Source organism: Olea europaea, unplaced genomic scaffold (genome assembly GCF_002742605.1).
Source record: "Olea europaea var. sylvestris unplaced genomic scaffold, O_europaea_v1 scaffold2339, whole genome shotgun sequence".
Classification (NCBI taxonomy): Eukaryota; Viridiplantae; Streptophyta; class Magnoliopsida; order Lamiales; family Oleaceae; genus Olea; species Olea europaea.
Window position 1 is genome coordinate 138,236 of NW_019241504.1, and position 21,107 is coordinate 159,342.

Consider the following 21,107-nt stretch of genomic DNA (forward strand, 5'->3'; position numbering starts at 1 on the left):
TCTACCGGAGAGTTTCCCCAGCCTCGTAAGTGCGGTAGGTGCGGTGCAACAGGGCATACTAGAAGATATTGTACAAGTCAGATTCCTCTACATGACAATGTAACGGATGTGTAATTTTAATAAATGAATGAACTGTACAATATTTAAATAAATGTAAAAATATGTACAATTATTTACGGATCCCCATTAAATTCAAATAAATCACATGCTAGTTTATTTCTCCAATTTTGTATCCATGCCTGGTTGATTGCATCTACCATTTGTATGTGCCACACTCAAAAATTCTATGTACTTGATGACGAACATGCCGCAATCACCCTTACAATTAAACAATATTGTATTAGCACATCGAAAATTAGTTAGAAACTAAGATGTAAATGACAGAAAGAAAATTACAAACACTTACGATATTTGTTGCCTCGTCGTCGTCGTGTTCCGCACGGTGGCCAATCTGTTTTGTACAGTGATGTTCGCTCGTCTAACCATCATGGGAACGATCACAGACACCGACTCTAGATTTTGCTTGAGCTGGCCTTGTGTCAGGCATGAATGATCGGGGTACACATACATCGTGGAGTCGGCGAATACGATTTCCACTGCAATGTAGTGATGATTCATACATACTGGTACGTACATATGCGTACAGCCATCCCATGGCTTCCCACCGACACTCGGCCACATCCCTACGACCCATTCCATCATATATTCCGGCACCGTGTACTCGCTACCCATAGCCTGGAACGACTGGTACTCAATGTCAACGGCACGGATGAACTCGATGTTCAATATGAGTCTGCCAGGAATGTTGAACGATTTTGGATGTCTTTCAGCACGATCTCGTAGCAAATCCATGCTCAAGTCGATGTGCTACATCAAGAAACACTAATAAAGAAAGGAGTTAATCTATGAATTTCATTCAAAAAATTGATTTTGAACATACATAATAAATAACAATATTTTCATTTCACTTATATCGTCGGCGAGCCATGCCCCCGAAGTGGTGATGTCGTGGAACCACTTGTAAGCATTTGAGATCGTCTTCTCAGCAATCGTGCGACTGGCCCTGAAAAAATAAGAACAGAATTTTTAGTTATATGAAGTATACATGTGTCAGCGTCTACGTCTGCATACTATAGTAATTACATAAAATACAAAACTTACCCAGGCTGCAGTGCTCTCCACTCTGTCTCAAAGGCTTTCCACTTGGCGTGGTCCACCTCCCTGAATAAATTCGGGTGCGTCCTGTCGACGAACCTTCTCCTCTTCGCCTTCGCGGTAAAGGGAGAAAGAACGTATTGTGATGGCACCCTTGGCCTCTTGCCGACCACCCGCTCCACCACGTCAACAGCCATCGTCCTCTCCTCATGCACCTCGAGAATCTCCATCTCCCCAGCCATCGGGACGACCCCCTCGCCCTCTATCGAGACCACCTCCTGCGACACAAAGACCACGGCCGGCGAGTCTGGCGTCTTCTCGGGTACCACCTCCACCTCCGGTACCCTCTCTTCCTCCGGTGCCCCCTCGATATCCCCGAATATCCCGTGCACGGGTACCACCTCCAGCTCCAGTACCCTATCCTCCTCCGGTACGCCCTCGACATCCCCGGGTATGCCCTGCACGGGTACCACCTCCACCTCCACCTCCGATGCCCCCTCGACGTCCTCGGGTATCCCCTGCACGGGCACCCCCACCTCCTCGGGTATCCCCTCTGCATCGGGTGACGTCATCTCGGGTACCACCTCCACCTCCATCTCCGGTACCCTCTCCTCCTCGGGTACCCCCTCCACGTCCTCAGGTATATCCTGCATGGGCACCCCCTCTACCACAGGTATCCTCTCTCGCTCCTCCATCCCTATCGTGTCATCTAAAAATGAATCAAATGCAGCAACTGATGGCCACGATGAGTCAACATACCCCATCTGACCCCCTCCCCCCTGATAACCACCGACCCCTCCGTCACCCCTTCCGTCCCGATAACCGCCAGTCCCTCCGTCTCGATAGCCACCAGTCCCTCCGTCACCCCCTCCGTCCCGATAGTGACTTGTCCCTCCGCTACCTCCTCCATCTCGATAATCGCTCGTCCCACGCAGACCTGCTATGTCACCCCGTATCGCTGCAACCTTAGCATGGAGGTCTCCTAACCCAGCTCGTAACATCGCGACATCATATCGTAACTGTGCCATGTCCCCGAACTCAGCTCGTAGTATCACGACATTATCCCGTAACTTTGCCATATCTCCTCTCATCTCCATCAGGAGGTCGAACAAATCAATCGTCGAAGCACGGGGACTAGGTGCAGGAGGCGATACTGGACGGCCCTCCTGAAAAAATAACTATTACAAATGAATAACCTAACAAATAAAATAAAACGACAATCGAAGAATTATTTTTAAGTAACATACTCTATCTCGATCAACGTTGGACTCAGGCATCTGAACTTCTGGCGTAGCTGGACGTGATCTTCTCAGCGGAGGTGACATCCTCGCTGGACGTGCTCTCCTCGGTGGAGGTGATATCCTCAACGGAGGTAGTACTGAACGATCCTCCTAAAAAAATAAATATTACAAGTGAAGCACTTAATTACAAGATCGAAGCGATATTCAACAAATCCTGCACAGTGACATACCCTATCTCGATCCATCCTGAACTCAGGCATCTGATCGTCATGCGCAGTACGAAGAGGCAATTCGCGAATATAAAACTGACTCTCCTCCTCGATCGACGGTGCCAATTCAGTGAGAACTTCAAGCTGTCATTTTGATATGTCACAGTTAATGACTATGTATTCAGATTGTAAAAGGACGTACAACATAAATAGCAATTGTATAATACGTACCTCAGGATCGTCGAGGAGAGCCGATAACTGTCTGGCAAGCGGCTTGTCTTGTGCTCGCCAATGATGTATCCGAGGATAGCGTGTCTCTCCTCTCCTTGCATATCGACTAACCAAAATGGGGATAGTCTCGTACACCCATATCTGAAACAATTACAATTATTATGTATAGAATTCAATAAAAAAAAGTGTAGGTAATTCATTAACTTAAACATATACCTGCAGCGCCAACGGCAGTCCATATGCATCATACTTGTGCTCGGGCTTATCCCCCTTTGGCATTGAAAACCCCCTCCTAAACGCGCGTAATGTATCAAGAAAACATCTCCAACCCCATGGGTAGTTGTTGAAGGCATCAATATCATCAACAACCTCCAAATGAAAAATGTCAATCGATGTCTTCTTGTGATGACACCGGAGTATGCTCTCGATGATAAGCACCAATCCTAACTTCAACCTATCAGACATCCGATCACATCTCCTTAATGCATCTCCTAGCTGCGCTAGAGTAACCGTCGTCTGTCCATGAAAATATTTGTTCAACAGCCTCCTGTTCCTCGGAACACAGGCCCTCGCCTCTGCATCATCCGTACATCGTAGTCCAGTGACGAGAGCAAACTCAAATATAGAGAATGTGGCTACCTTGCCCCCAAGATCAAAATGGAGGGTGTCTCCGTCAACTGGCTTCAGCAAGCGACATAACAGGGCATCCAGCAGCTGCCCAGACCACTGTACATCACGCAACGAATACAATGGCCATAAGCATGATCGACGTAATATATCTGCGTGATCGTCGTCCAGCAAATCCAATACCAAAGCGAAGCTGGTAAAGTTACAATTCGAGGTAACTTTACCAGGGATCTGTCTGACAGCGTCGTCCAGATGATATTCCATCCTGCAAAATTTCGAATATTAGAACCCTATGCAAATAACGTTCGATAAACAAAAATATTAAAAAAATATACTAACACACTGCTACTAAATGCAATAACCAACCGATAACGGAATAAACAAAATGAACGTAAATTACTATTTTCCATATACTTAATTTACTAATTTGATCGTTTATTTTAATATTTTAATTGCTTATTTTAATTATTTATCTAACACTAAATTAACTTTTTCATTTTTAATTAATGTTTAAACACTTATTTTAATTCTTTACGCATATCTCTTATTTCATATTTACAAATTTATTTTAATTGCTTCGTAAAAAATTAATATAATTGACATTTTCATATCCTAATTTAATTGTTTATTTTTATTATTTCACAAATGTTTATATATTTATTTAAATTCTTTATGCATATTACTTATTTAACATGTAATTAATTATTTTAATTATTTTAATAACACTTATTTTGATCGTTTATTTTAATATTTTAATTATTTTTCTAACACTTAATTTACTTTTTCATTTTTTATGAATGTTTAAATGCTTATTTTAATTATTTACGCATAATGCTTATTTCATATTTACAAATTTATTTTAATTGCTTTGCAAAAACTTAATTTGATTAATATTTTAATTTTCAAATTTAATTGCGTATTTTTATTGTTTTACAAATGCTTAAATATGTATTTAAATTATATATATATATATATATATATATATATATAAATATTTCTTTTAATAATTTTACTAACACTTATTTTGATATTTTAATTGCTTATTTTAATTTTTTTTCTAACAGTTAATTTACTTATTTATTTTTAATGAAGTTTTAAAACTTATTTTAATTATTAATGTATAATTATGTATTTAAATTCTTTATATATATCTTATTTAATATTTCATTTTTTAAAATTAATTTAGTAACACTTATTTTTAAATGCTTATTTTAATATTTTAATTATTTTTCTAACACTTAATTTAGTTTTTTAATTTTAATGAATGTTTAAATACTAATTTTAATTCTTTACGCATAATGCTTATTTCATATTTACAAATTTATTTTAATTGCTTTTCAAAAAATTAATTTTTTTGCTAATTTACTTTTCAAATTTAATTGCTTATTTTTATTATTTTACAAATGTTTAAATATTTTTTTAAATTCTTTAGATATATTAATTATTTAATATTATATTATTTCTTTTAATTTTTTTACTATTACTTAATATAAAATAATTAATTAATCTAAATTAGCAACTAATAAATATTTCGATAAATAATATAACATTTACATCTTATATTTACTAATAATTTTAAATACATAATAAACATTCAAATTAAGCAATTCAAATAAATAATTACATATTAGAGAACACAATATAAACCATTAATAATTATTTAATTAACTTCAATAATTACCGGAAAAAAAAAGAAAAAAAAACCCAAGGCTTAACCGACGGCCCAGTCAACTGGGTCAACTGGGCCGACCGGCCCAGCTTCCCAGTTGACTGACTGGGCGCCCAGGTGCCCAACTCAACCCAATTGACTGGGAAAGGGCGCCCAGACGGCGTGCCCGGTCGCCCAACCTTGCATCCAGACCATTTCCGGTCGAGGAGATCGTCGGAAAACTCCATTTCCGGCGATCTCCACTCCTTCCCAAGCAATAACAACCCAAAATTTCACATTTACACAAGGATTTCTCAACAAATATGTCTAAAATCATACTTTTTTCCAAAAATAAAAATATAAACATGATTTTTTTTGTATAAATTTCTTACCTTCTTCAGAGGGAAATGGCCAAATGGGTCTCCTGTTTTTCCTTATTTGTCGGTGACTGGGTCGACTGTGCTACAGTATTTTCCCGTTTCGGCTTCTGCTTCTTCTTCAAGTGAGGGTAAAATTGGGTTTGTCTTCATTTTTTTTGGTTTTCACTGTTTTTAATAATTTTGCCTTTTTTTTTTCATTGGTCAAAGGCCATTTTGGAAAACTGGCCGGGTCAACCGGCCAACAGCCACTAATTCCTCTAATTGTGCTTTATGCCCATTGCTAAGCAAAGTATCGATACATCGGCCAATAGAAAGAATAGTATTGGTACTTTATGAAGAATTATTGAATGATTTTTCCATCATACACCTGAAACGTTGCTTGCATAACTTTCTTTGGGGAACTTGGTACATTTTGTGATCTATTGTTGTTACATTATGAGAATGTTTTTTTGTTACCTTTAAGGCATGGAATGTATCCTAATACGAAAAGAAGATGCTTTGGAACTTTATTGCAATGATGTTCATAGTTATGTACACAAGATCATTACTTGATGACCTTTAACGCACTCAACCCTTGCATTGTAGGCAGGGGCTGAGCTAGGGGATAAAAAAAAGGAATAATAATAATAATAATAATAATAATAATAATAATAAATAAATAAATAAATAAATAAATTATGCTGGGCTAATACATTTTGACTAAAAAGATCTAGGTGGGCTTGGGGCGAGATTAAAGCCCCCTCTCTCCGTACTTGATTGTAGGTGACCATGATGAACAAAGAGCTTGTTCGAAGTTTTGCTAGTTAGGTGCGCCTCTAACCAATTTTGAGCTTCAACATGTCATGGTCACTTTATGTGGGTTCAATCTTTGATATGATATGTGACGAGAATTGTGTATATATCATGTTGTAGTCATTTTATTTGTATGCTTCATGAAATAATGTGTTCATTTGAAAAATATATGTAATCGAACCCTTTATATACTTGTATGAAAATGAATAATGCAGTTGGATACAAAATAGAATTTATGAAAATGGATAAGACAAATGGTATTATTTCAGTGTAAGGAATTATAAGTTAAACTTCTTTAGTTAGCTCCATTGAGCTGAGTTTATTGTACATGCCAACTTGAGCGAGTCAAATAATGTGAGATCGAATGGATCAAGTTAACTTAGTATGTGCCAAAAAGATTCTATATTATGATATTATCAGCTTCACCGGCTTAGCTTGGTTAACTTGACTTTGATTCAACAGATTATATCTTAAAATGTCAACCAACTTTATTAAACGGAGAGGCTTTTGATGTTCTTTTCAGTCAAGAATTGGGCCTTAATCACGGCATTTTTCTCATATTTTTCTTCGTGGTCATGATTCGATATTTTGGTATAACAAAAGTAGAAGTACCACACCAATTTATCCTGAATTTGACAGTTAAACTCTATTCCAGCAAAAATTATGTAGGAAAGATTACTCAATGAATGGTAAAAAAAACTCAAGACCTCTCATTCTTATTACATTTTCAACAAGAAAAACGAAAAATCTAATCCAAGTTCATATTCAAACCATGTCATTCGTTACCCTTTAATATTTTTGGAACTGTTGTATTGATTTAAATTAAAGATCACGATTATTTGTTAAATAAGTATGTCAAATTTATGAGTAGAGAAATGGTCCCAAATATGTTCAATAAAATATTATGTAGTTTGTTTTTGAGTTGTAAAATATTATTTTGAGTTTCGAGTTTTATATTAAGTACCTCAACTCAATAATAAGTTTAAGGCTCGTTTGATAAGATTTTGAAAAAGTCAAAAATTATTTTAAGGTTAAAAATATTATAAAAGAGGGAAAAAAAGAAAAGAATATAAGAATCAAAAGTCAAGTATATCTTTTATTGAGAATTCGGACCCATATTTATAGGGTAAAAAATAAGAGTTACAATTGGAATGCAATAGATCTTTTAAAAAAGATAACAATTATCTATGTATCTTGATAACACTAAAGCCCCGTTTCATCCCCATTAAGTTCCATTTTGTTTCTCTCTTCTATCTACAATCACACAATTTTCAATAAAATAATATTACACGTAAATCGAAAAATCTTCCTTCTTTTTCAACCATTCATTTTTTAAAAAAAAAATACTATTTCACTAATTTTCATTTCAAAAAATGGGTGCCAAATGGGGTATTAAATAATCATTGATAATTATCTTATTCTTTTACAACAAAGAGTTATTTTAAAAGTTTGAATAATTTTTTATAATTTTTTAATCCGATAGAGAGTAAAAAAGGAGGGGAAAAAAAACTTTTTATTTGTACCCACATAAATCTATCAAATATAAAACTTCCAATTATCAATATGAATTATTTTAGTTGTACAATCTGACTTGATAACATAATCACGGGAAGGGGGATTTACAATTTTTTTATTCAGCATGGCTCCGGCTTCGCGTGGTTAATTATCAATGGGGATTGTTGTACATGTAACATAATTTTACCATATATCTTAGTCCCCAAGAAACATATAGACTAAACGTATGAAAAATTCTAAGTTTCTTCCTATAATAATCAATTAAATGACGACTCACACAGAGACCTTCAATGGGTATGGGAAAATTGAGGATAGGTGGGGCATGGAGTGGAGTACTGGAAGTAGAACTTGATGAATGGATAGTGGCCACTTTGAGAGAAGAAGTCGCGAAGAAATCAAGCTTAGTTGGGCCACAGTGCATAAACCTGATATCTGCAGGCAGAGTTTTGAGAGATGGTGATGGTACTGAGAAATTGAGTCAATTGGGTGTAAAAAATAATGCCAAGATTTTGGCTTCAAAGGTTTCGACTGATCAAGAAGGGAAGTCTCTTAAGGAGGAGTTTTTAGCTGAGGAGCGTTCGAAGAGACTCTCCCGGCTCAAGTTCGTGCCTCCTTATATTCTTAATCTTTTTAATCCCACGTGATGAATCTATTTATATATATGTTATCTGATTATGCGTTTTCGTTTTAGTTTTGTGGAAGTTGAATGTGATTAAAATTTGGGTCTTAGGTGGATTGTCTGTTTAATTACGTGATCAAATTTAATTATGATTTATACACCGTCAAGTTTATAATTATTTTTCTTCTAAGAGTAGAATTTGAAGGCAGTTATCGGTTCTTGGTAAATCGAATTATCAAAGTCAATTCTGATGTGCATGGCTTCCTGCGTGGGTCTATAGGTGAATTTTTTTGTTGGATCCCCCCCTTCTCTTTCCTTTTTATTCTGGTTTTGAGTATGATGATTTTGCTGTATGCTGTGGATTTTTGTTTGTCAATTGTGGACTTTGGAGTATTGTCGGCATTTTTAGGTACTTAACCTTGCACGCGGATAGTAAATTGAACTTTTATTCATGTCGTTTTTTGGTACAATGAAATTTTCATGATCCAAGTGAATGATAGATATTGTTTTGATATTTTGGTTCTGAAAATGGTCTATGCAATGAGTTTATGCATACGAGGAGGAGGAGGAAAGGGGTGGTGGTGAATGGCATTTTTTGACATCTCTGTGCACCCCCTTTTCAGGCGGTAGGTATGGATATCTTCAAGATAAAGACAGCTATTTTGAATTGAAAGTCATGACTGATTTGTTGTACTTCTAGTAAACTGTGACTCGACTTGATTAATTAATTCATTTAACAACTTATGGCGTTTACTTCATGTTAATATTGAACGCAAAGTAGATTAGGATGGTGATAAAATTTGCAGATTGCAACTGTTTTATGAGTCCCGTGCTTCATTGTAGACATGTTATTATGCATGGCTTCTTTAGTTGGTAACATGACTGGAATTACAGGGCTGCAGCCACTTCACTGGCCAGTAGACATGCAGATGGTTCATTACCAGTTGAAGACTTCAACCTGGAGCTGGAAAATCAGAGTGGAGAGAAAGTGCAATTGGGATCTGAGACTGACCAACGGTATGATTTATTATATTTTAATGTGGACAATCATGCTACATGTATATCCCCGTTTATACCCTGTCTTACAAAATTTACGCTTGGCACCATCTCACACCATCTTCTACAAAAAACACTTTTCATCTAACTGCTCATCTTCAACCACGTACACATCTGTAAGCCAGGGTAGCCATTTTCTGTACAAAACTACAAATGGCTTTAACCCTAATGTGGAATGCATAATGTTTCTGTGGTCAAATACTTATGGATGCAAGGGATTAAATTGTCAATTCACAGGGTGGTAATGATGGGACTCATGCTTCATGCAAATGCAAAAGCACTGATAAAAAGGCAACGATACAAAGATGCACTAGAAGTGCTCACCATAGGAGAGGTTAGTGTCTAAAATACTTCATGCAAGACAATAATTGATGAAATTTTCAGACATTCAAAATTATAACGCTTGTAAAAAGTATGTATGTTGTTTTCTTTAGCTTGATTTGGCATATTATGGGTATTCCTAAATTGGGATGAAAATACTAATTCTGCTTGCTTGAGCATTTTGTGGCAAACTGTAATTTGACTGTGCTTTTCATTGTGAATTTATGTATGTCTCTATAAGGCTTTTATTTATGCTAAAATGTTGAAGGGCATATATTAATTTCATCACCATCAAAAATTTTCCAGGCTTTCTTTTTTATGATGTGTACGAGGGAATATGAGCATGTTTGGGAGTGCTTAGAAGCTCCTTCCCAAACACACTCTTATCTCTTTTGACCTGTGCCTGCAATGCTTTCAATTATCTTTACTTTTCCTTTTTCTTTCCCTAATTTCTTCTAGAAATTTATAATTTGTATACCATATGGTTCCTACTTAAATGAGCTTTATTTCTTACCTACAGGAGGCATTCTCTCTGTGCAATCACAAGGTCATTGAGGTGAGAAATTGTTTCTTAAATAGAATGTTTGTATAGAGAATTTTCTCTCCTTTTCTTGAAATTTGAAGTCAAACCTTTTCATTATCAGCAGTTTCGCTTGTGGTAAGGTTGAAACTGAATGAAATTTCAAGTCATAAACTCACCTCAATTATATAATAGATTTGCTAAACCAGATATAGTAAATATCTCTTTTATTGTTGATCTTTTCGATATTACATCTTTAGCGTTGCAGAAAGCATCAATTGAATGTAGATAAGGCTATAAGCTGCTCTTAAAGTTAACCTCAACAATGAATAAATTACCTATTATGAATGGCTGGAAATAGATGAGGAATCATTTTGCTTCATCATATAGAAGAGCGGCGACACCTTAATGCACATTGTTAATGGCTTCATCCCATTTTGGATTCCAGACTATTTTGTATTGAGCCACTAAATTATACTCTGCAACTGTCTTATGCTTTCTCAACTTTGTGTTTGGACTTCTAGATGGTTGACAACGTTTCAATTTTACAAATAGACATGGTTTGGTGCTATTTTATGCTCCATGATATCAGTTGGCTTTCAGTAGCTGGTATTCGCCTTACAAAAGCTAGAGAAGGGATTGAGCATGCTCATGGGAAAGAATCTAGTCGCATGAGGGCTCTCCAAGGAGGCCGCTGTCCAGAGCTTGCCCTGTGAATATTCTTATTTGAGCCGTCTGTTACTTTTTGTTCTTTGCTGTTAAGAACTGTCCTGGTGTACTGCATTGAGCTAACAAAATTTTGTCATTCATAATTAGGTACTTGAGGCTGCAGCTGTTGGAAGGAGTGATTGCATATCACAATGGACAGTTGCAAAAGTCCAAGGAAGCCCTGACTGCTGTACAAGCTAAATACACCCAGGTTACTTGGCTTAAACTTTGTGCGAGTGATACCCCACATATGCTGTTGTGCAATAATAATAGTTAAATACGAGAATTCATTTTGTGGAAATTATAAGAAAATATGTTTTTCTAATATTGTTTTGTTTCCCCTTCTTGTCAAGGGCCATGGTTTTTGGTTTGCCAGATTTTCTTGATTTTTTTCTTTCAATTTCCTCCCAATTTTTATCTCCTTTCATAATAATCATCTTGCTTCTCCAACAGCTTCAAGTTACAGACGAAACATTGTCGCTACTAATGAGCATGGGCTACAAAGCACGTGATGCAAAGAGGGCCCTTCGCATGAGCAATCAGGATGTTGGTAGCGCTGTTGATTTTCTTGTTGAGGAGAAGGCAAAGAAGGAGCAAAAACGTGAGGAGGATCATAGACGACAACAAGAGATTCTGTGTGTTTTATATTTTGGCATTGACCTCGTCGTCTTTTATTCGTCCATTTTCATAACAGCAAGACCTTTACAAAATATTCAATTACAGGGAGCAGAAGAAATATGGAATGACTCCTCTTCGAAAACCTGTGGATCTACAAAAACTAAATGAATTGGTCTCTATTGGGTAAGTAGGTCCCGTCACACACGGCTTTCATGATCTATTTATAGTTTATATCTATTGTATGGGGTTCCGTCTCTGCACTAGTAGCATATTTGGTAAGTAGTAATGGAGAGTACTGGATGCTAATATGAACAAGAGTTTAGCCTAGTAGCATGTTTGGTACTGAGTAGTGAGTCCCAAAGATGCATGTGCTGATGTGCTGTAGTCGATCAGGAAATAGTTTCTTCAATGATGTGTGGCGCTGGACCAATTGGCATATGTCGACTTTTTATACAATTTTTTTTACTTCCCTTGAACTCAGATCTATTTTCTGAAATATGCTGATAGTTATTTTTTTTTTCCTCTTGAAATTTGAAGGTTTGAGAAAGAACTTGCTGCTGAAGCCCTTCGAAAAAATGAAAATGATACTCAGAAGGCTCTGGATGACTTAACGAACCCCGAAACAAATTCGGTGATGCAGGTAAATGTGCATGAATACCTTTTTTTATTGGATTTATTTGTAAAATTCAATCATTCTAATGTTCATTTTGCAGATTGATGTTGAATGAAGGAAAAAGAAAAGGTTGCTTCGAGCAATACCCACAGCGAATGAAGAACTTGTATCCATGGGTTTCCCTCGAGCAATAGGTACGTAATAAGCCACCGGTGCTGCTACTTTTCACACATTTATCAATTCCCCTCACTAACTGATAAGTTTATTCCAAATTTCCCACAATTTTTCTTAGAATTACAAGCTTACCGAAATTTTTGATAGTCTATGTTGGGTCGAGCATTAAATGTGTGAAAGTACACTTCTCTGCACTAGGCCTCTGACTTGAACAAATAGAACTAGATTGATATATTGTTCAAGTAGAACACACAGAATGACATTTACTCCTTGAGTTGAGATGAAAATTTATGTTCATTATGTTTCATGTCTAAGTCGGGCTTTTTATCATTTCATTTCTGTATCGTTTCTTTTGTTACCTTGCAATAGAAAATATGTAACTTGAGACCCACATGCTATATTGGATTTGTTCTTGAACACAGTAAAAATCATGGAAAAAGTTGTAGTTTTGACAAGTTGTTCGAAAGTATTAGGTACACCATTGAAGATATTCTTCTAGGTCTTCACTTTTTGTTTTGTTTTTTGGTCTTGTAGTGGATGCAGCTCTTCGCTGGTTTGGTACACAAGAACAAGCACTAAACCATTTACTTGGACAACCCAATGCAAATGCAGTAGTAGCTGGTGCAAATCCTTCAGTTCAATCGCTAAACATCTATGGTTTAGATGCTGGGCAAGGCTTAGAAACGAGTTTGGAAGAAGACGGTGGTGGTCCATCAAATAGGGAGGAAGTCGAGGATCGAGATGCAGAAATGGAGGATGAACTGACTGGGGAATTGCAGAAAGGAGATGCGTATTCAGATTATGACATTGATATTACCCTGGAAGGTGAAGCTATAAATGAGTATTTGGCTAAACTTGCTGGCTGAGAAATTTGATGACGCTATAGATTCATATTTATTAACTTGTATTGAACTTCTCCTTTGAATTTACAACTATTGTCTTCTTGGTTTAGTGGTTGGCTAAAGTTAGAAGAAATATGACCCAATGGAATTCTCTGAGGGGTATATTTATACATCAGTAGCACATGTTATAACTTGTTCTTGATCTCTCTTCTTTCAAGATCGTCGACACCAGCAAAATGTATACTTGTTTCATTCGATTTTTCTTGCACAACTTTCTTAAGCAAATGAAACGCTGGCACGAACCCCACATAAAAAGTAAGAAACACATATACAAGAGAATTAAAACAAAAAGTTGTATGTGGTAATTTATAGCCTTCAGAATTAAAACAAGAAATATAGTTCAAATACAATTGTCTTCTCGAATTTTAACCCTAAAATTTCCAAGCTATAAGCAAACGTTTGGCAATGGTGTTTGGTAGTAAGACTGAGCTCGAGGTGTAAAAGAGAGTTGGGCTGGGCTGCCACGAGATTGGCTAGGCATGCCCACCTTAGCTCGCAAAGCTGGTCAATGCAGCTGTAATGGTTGAAAATAGAAGTCCAACCTCCTAATGATTCATGTCGTGAAGTGTTCAAGTGTAAAATTGAGCCCATTGGCAAAAATTAAACATTAGTAGGTTAATCTAATATTGGCTGTCTACATCCAATTCTCAAAAGTGTGGTAACTGTGATTTCGAATAAATACATTATCCGGTCATCTGTAGGATTGGCATATTTCCCCAAAAGATTACATTTTATGTAGCACTTTGCTCCGAATACAGAAGAGGTTGATACTCAGAATCAACAGTGTGCATTTCTATGTTTCCATCTTGAGAACCTTCTTCCTTGATCTCTGGTTCCTTCTCATCTTTTGGGAGAGCATTACAGTGAATTGTGTGCGACATTGGCCTTTCTTCATGGAATAATTTGCACAAGGATACGACAACTTCAATGTGGTTATAACTTATCAAATCATCATAGACATGTAAGTAGGGGGGAGAGAGACTTACGGGTGCTTGCAAAGCGTTGGGCATTGGAATGTGAGTGCATACTTGCACGCTGATAACTCGGTGAAAGAACTTATCATAGCTCTGGGCTCTAAGCAAACAAATCTCACCTGAAAAATTAAAATTGAGAAGTTAGAATCATTACAATTATTAAGGAAGGGAAGACGTATATAAAGTGGAACACTTCATACCTCTGTTTCCTGAGGTTGATTTGTTAAATCACAGAGAGTACCATTTGTAAACAGATGAGAATAATACCTGAATGTCAAGATAATAAAATGTAACTTTCATATCTATCCAACAGTTCTTCTCTATCAGTTTGTAAAGCACTAGTCCTTTTCAATGCTATCTGTTTAACCCGTACAGCTGAAATTCATACCTTTGAGAGGCATCTTTTGAACGAGGATCTTTCAGCGTTGATATGTCAGAAAGATTCTGATTGCTAGTTTCTGTAGCTTTAGCATCATACATGCCCAAGATAAATTCTTGAGCCAACTACCAGATATTAGAGTTCCCGTATCATTTATACCAGTATTAAAGTATTAACAGTTAGGAAGAAATACATGATCAGTCTTAGAATCTCTAGACTAATATCAATTTCTGAGTAATTTCTTGATATAATAAATCAAATAAGTAGAATAAATTGCCCATTGTGGTTCTGATCACAAGATTTTATAGAAGTTATTCCTGGATCACAGTTACTCAGTACTGTGATAACATTTTTCCGAATTTCTATATTGACAACATACCGCAGCAGGCATAGTATTCAGAAAAACTTGAGCAGCAAGGATAAATCCAATATCTAAAGCATGTTCCGTAAAGCAATCTATACTCTTGTAAGTTTAGGAAAGTTACCTTATCATTCTCAAAATGAAGTTACCGCACCTTATTCTGATAACAAAATTCATATGACCACCATCCTTCTTGCTGCATTACATTTTCTTGGCAAGGTAAGCATATATACGGGCAACATCATAAAAGAGCCAAGATAAAGTTAAAAATAAAGAGTAACCAAATTTCACAAGGATATCAACAAGACAGCTTATATATCAGTAGTTCCCAAAGAAATAAGGAAATTTCTAATCATCACTAAAGGATATAAGGTGGTCCAGTTTGTTTCAATGTTTTCCTGTTTCTTTATTTTGATGGTTGAGAATCATTACCCTTATAAAGCAGCAACCCTTAAGAACTTCAAGCAGCTCATCTGGAGTCTTCAATTGGAAATGCTCCTCAGATTCCACAATCATACTGCTAATATTCTGTTCAGCAACTAGCATTCTGCCCTTGGATTGCTCCACTTTAGGCAAAAAACAGAGAAACTTTTCTCCTTTTTTGTTGGGCATAACCATAGACTCTTGATCATCATCCTGCAAAATAGAAAATCACACACATCAATTTTATCGGCACATGGAAACAGTTAAAATACCTAAGACCCAAGCACCACGGATGCCATGCAGGAACTTTACTCTTCCCTCCAAAAGCTATCCAGTCAAGATTCTCTACAGTTTACAAAAGCGTAACTAGATTATGAAAGATGTTATTTACGTATTCCTTGAATCTGATAAGTGGAGACTATTTATGGAATGCTTGGTATGCTGGATGGGACACTGGAGATGATAAGGAAAAAAACAATTGAAATAATATCCCTTGTCCCATGCAGTACTATGCACTACAGAATATCAAACACATCCTTAAGGACACAAATACATGCCCAAAATAGGGCACCAGGGATGTTCATACCACATTCACAAAACTACAATGCAACTCTATATATGAAAAGAATGCTTTGCTCATGTAGGTTTATTTCTAGTCAAAGCCTACTTTGATCTCTTATTTGTGTCCCTCATGATATAAGGATTAAGATAGAGAATTTCAAATGCTTCTCCAAGATCCCCTGTGGTTGATTTAATAAATAAAACAGTGGATTTCATATCCTCTCTCTCTCTCTCTCTCTCTCTCTCTCTCACACACACACACACACACACACACAAAACAAACAAACTAACATCACAACAAATATCACTTGATATCTTTTAAGGATGGAGGTCTGGGGACAGGCAGCGATAATAGAGTGAATATCAGAAGGCAAGAACACCATGTTTCAAGGAAAATTGTTTTAGAGATTGATTAAAGATTAGGTGGGGGCAAAGCTAAGACTAAGTCAAGGTAGCGCAGATGACTGTTCACTGAGTTTGGGGTAGGTTTTCACCAAGAAGGTTTATCGAAGATTGGATTGCTTCTGAGGTGATAAGTAGCTTGTTTGTGGGGGATGGGAGTGGGTCACATAGGAATGTGAGAGGGAAAGTATGAACTCGGTAGCCCCTTTGCATATTACTATGTTACTCAAATAATTGATTTCAAAACAAGTAGAATTGAAATGAATGGATATCAAATCCTTCCTCTGTTCCAAATTCACCAATACAACTCAATTTTACAATTGCCTTTCCTTCTTCTAAATATAAAATAAAGTGAAATGTGCATATAGAAAACAAGCATTCTAAATCAAGTCCTAGAAGGAGCACCAAAAAGACCAAATATAGCAACAAGATAACAACAAACTAAGCATAGTCCAATAAATTTTGGATTGGCTACATAAATCTTTTTTTGCGACTCTATATGCTTTTCAGATAGATCTAATGGAAGAGCAACTAGATCATTAGCAACCACAATAGATGGTGTTAATTATAGCCTAAACCTCCCTCATCTACCCCATTCTACTGAAATTATGCAACTCTTGTGGAGATGAGCTTCTCCGAGACTACACAAAGCAAGTCCTAACCACCTAAGTTATCATTCCCTTAATTTATCCTCAACTAGTACTACCTCTATTTGTTGGCTTTGTATTCTCATTTTTATCTTATCCTTCTTAATATACAGACACTTCCATCTTAGCATCCTCATTTCCTATAAATTCTTCAACAACATATGAACAAGAAGTTGTGAAATAGTAACCATGTCCTATGTTAAAGAGTAATTAATGTCTCATGAGAATTCTAGATTTTTTGTTAAGACGAGGTAGAATGTCCAAAAAGTGCGCTCATGTCTCGATATATTCTTGAAGTTGGAGATGGGATGACTACAAACTAAATTGACCTGATCCTCAACTTTTCCCATTTCTCCATAAAAGATTAACAAACGGTATACTAAAAGGGGTAAAATGTCCACATGTATAACGAAAGGTCTCAAAAGAGAAGATTGTGCTTATGTTCTCTTCCTTTCCTCCCTTCAAGAAATCATTACATATGAGGATTTGAAACAGGACACAATTGCAGTGATATGATATTTAGTGACTTGCTCAGTATTTTTTATTCAGTTTCTAACTCTGTGTTTGATACATGTACTGCAAAGTTCAGAAGAGAAAATTGTGCTTATCTTCTTTTACTTTCTAAACCCTCTTTAGAATCATTAAATATAATAATTCAAAAAAGGACCGAATCACTGCGATAATTAGCTAATTCCTCAATACTCTTTTATGTTCAAAATTCATGTTCAATATCTACCACAAGGTAAGAGTTAATAAAACTGATAGCATAGACAAGAGAATCATAATCTGTAACTAGTGTATTATTGGCTTCTAGAAAACAGACGCAAAACCAAATGTAAGTTGCTTAGGGCCAAGTGTCCAGAAGCTTTAATTAATCTTGAATGTTGAGATTCCATCAGTTCCAATTAGCACAAATGCGCGAACAACCAAACAAGAATATTCAACAACTAATATATCACATACAGGATGGAAAGGCGAGTCTTCTGCATGGAATTCAATTTTGAACTTCGGCTCTCTAGAGCTCAGACCAAAGGTTTCACCTAAAATGAAAAGCAAGATGGCATAAAAATGTGTATAAGCTCAAAGAATGATGAATTAAGAACTTAAAAGGCAAACTTTTTAACTACAACAAATGTGCAGAAGACCAAGCCAAAATGAATAATACCTCATTCACATGATATAATGAAGATAAGAATGACAGTTAACAGGAACATCCATTTGCCAGTTATCACATTTATATTCCATTAGTAACTTGTACAATATGAGCATCTGAACAATATATTAGTCACCTAAGTTATAAGAAACCTAAGAGCATATATGGGAATTGTTTATAAATAGTTTAAATTATAAATACATGGAAATAAGTGGTGGATTAAGTGAGTGGTACTTACGGATCTTTCGTAATGTGTGGATAAAAAGTTATTTGATTGTATATAAACAGTTTATAAATATGAACCAACCTAAATAATTTCTTAAGCTGAAATATATATAAGATCAGTCCTAAAATAGTTACCGTTAATTCAAACACAAATATCTTGATCTTAACCTTAACTAATAAACACCTAGTCATGATCAATAGCATTACTGCTTATTCTTTGGTCTTGATAATGCCTATATATTCTATCAAAAAAATTCATTACTGAGACTTACAACTTTATGCTCTACTGCATTTGAACAAAGAATTCCATCACTCCCTATTATGTTACCAAACCAGCACTCTTGAATGGAAAATTGTTTCCTTCAATGAACTTAAATGTTCCATGTGGTCAATACATTAAATGTTCATAACATTTTGCAGTCTCCGCTGTACAAGAATCTAGATGAAACTAACAGCAATCAAAATATAAGTCAAGCTTGAATTTTTACACAGCTAGCACTTCCACATTTCAACTAATCCTTTTTTCAATGCCCTATAATATAAATACTTTAAATTTTTCGAGTGTACACAAATTTAAGCAAAAAGTGATAATATACCTGTATGAATCGGGATGATCTGATCGGAAAAGACAACATCATACAAGAGGTCAATGGCGAAAAGTAGGGCCCACCACTTCCATGTTAATCTCATCTTAGTTTTTTTATTTTCTTCTTTGTAAACCCTAAATTTGAACAAGAACGGAGATCATTCAGCAATGGCGTCTTATGTAGAGAAAATAACATGCTGTATGCGACCTGGGTCTTTATCTTTCAACGATATTGTGAAAACGTCCTTACCTATTATTTTTTAACATTTTCACCCTTATTTTCACCTTTCATTATGAAAAGATGATTTTTCATCCAATTTTTCAATAAAAAAATATAAATAACAAAAATACCTTCTTATTTAAATAAAAAAAATTAAAGAACTTTTTTAAATAAATCCAAATAAATTATTAAAAAGGTAATTAGTACAAAACATCAATACATTTCAATATTCATGTGCAAAACATCTTTACCTTTCATTTTTTAACATTTTCATCCTTATTTTCACATTACATTGAGACAATCATCATTTTCATTATTTTTCAATTAAAAGCTGTAAATTGGCGAATATACTCTCTTGATTAAATAACAAAATAAAAATTAAATTGCAACTATATTCCCAAATTAAAAAAAATAAAATAAATGTTAATTATTTATTTTAATTTTATTTGTACTTTTTTGAAAATTTTGGCAGTATAGTTGAATATTTGTTTTTAATTTTTCTTTTTTTTTTAATTCAAATAGAATGATATATTCGTTATTTTATAACTTTCAATTGAGAATCTTGATGAAAATGATTATTTCCACAAGAAGTTATGAAAATAATGATAAAATGCCTTATTTAAATAGTAGGGTTTATTTGTCATTTTATATTTTTTATTGACAAATTAGATGAAAATGACCTTTTCGGCAATGGAAAGTGAAAATATGGGTGAAAATGTCAAAAAATAAAATGTATAAACGTTTTATACAATAACATTGAAAGGTAAAAACATTTTGTGCTAATTACTCAATTGAAATTTTCCACTTCTAAATATATTGGGACAAAATCAGTAATAGAAAACGAAAGATTATTTTCCAATTAGAGAAAATTTTATATTTCTCATTACTAGCATATATTCGGCTCTAGTTTATAAAATATTTACCACCCTTAAGTTCTACTCACTTATTTCTATCTATTTATAAAATTTACCAAGCACAATTTTGGTTAGCAAAACATTTGATTACAACTGAAATGATTTTACAAAGTAAAAAATAAAAATTAGGTTCTTGGAGTATAAAAATGTACGAAGACAAGGACAAAAGTATGAGAGAGAGTAGATAAAATATATCAACTCGGCCTAGTCGAGATTGATTAGTAGGAGATGAATTTGATCAAATAGAGAGTTAAAGATGGTAAAAATAGAATTATGTTATTTGTACATAAAAAAATGTACAATTTTGTTGACATTCAAAGAGATGTAAAAATCTATACCATTGATGGTTTTAAATGTTGTTAAAATCAATGACAAAAATGTTGGTCACCTCACACGCTGTCAGCAAAGTTATCAACCAAATTGTACCTATAGTAAAAGCAATGAAAATAATCGCCTGGCTCGTCGTTGGGGTACTTTGTCTCAAACGAGTGGAATTCCCCCAATTATACAGATTATCGAGATGGTGGAGAGATAGAGTCGGGGAAAAATTCCTCGAGGTAGGTCGAGTATGTGGTGTGGATGAGAAATATGGTCTTAACCTTTAGTTATTTATATAATTATAATCTAAATCGTATTTACAAGAATAAAATATGATTTATATTACATGTATATTATGATGTCCATAAAGGTATTTATAATGTACCAAGTGACATAACATCATTGGAGGGTAGAAAAACAGTTCTTTCAACCTTCCAATCATGAAATTCAATGTATATATTATAGACACCATAATGTATATATAGAATTATCCATAAAATATTATTATGATAAAATGTTAATTACTTAATGGAAAAACGAGGTAGAGAATGGTGATCCTCGCACGGCTGCTTCTACGTGGAGATTAGGGAGGGCAAATGGCATTAAAATCCCTAA

At 35.1% G+C, this 21,107-nt stretch overlaps 1 protein-coding gene across 1 annotated transcript; it reads left to right on the top strand.

Annotated features, from left to right (window-relative positions):
• Positions 1-8,094: 8,094 nt before the first annotated feature.
• On the top strand, positions 8,095-13,293 carry LOC111381606 (NEDD8 ultimate buster 1). The gene is given in 11 exon segments (XM_023005405.1): positions 8,095-8,399; positions 9,312-9,434; positions 9,711-9,807; positions 10,315-10,350; positions 10,839-11,026; positions 11,131-11,233; positions 11,476-11,657; positions 11,746-11,823; positions 12,178-12,280; positions 12,354-12,447; positions 12,962-13,293. Coding segments are annotated over 11 exon segments (1,641 nt in total).
• The last annotated feature ends 7,814 nt before the right edge of the window (positions 13,294-21,107 follow it).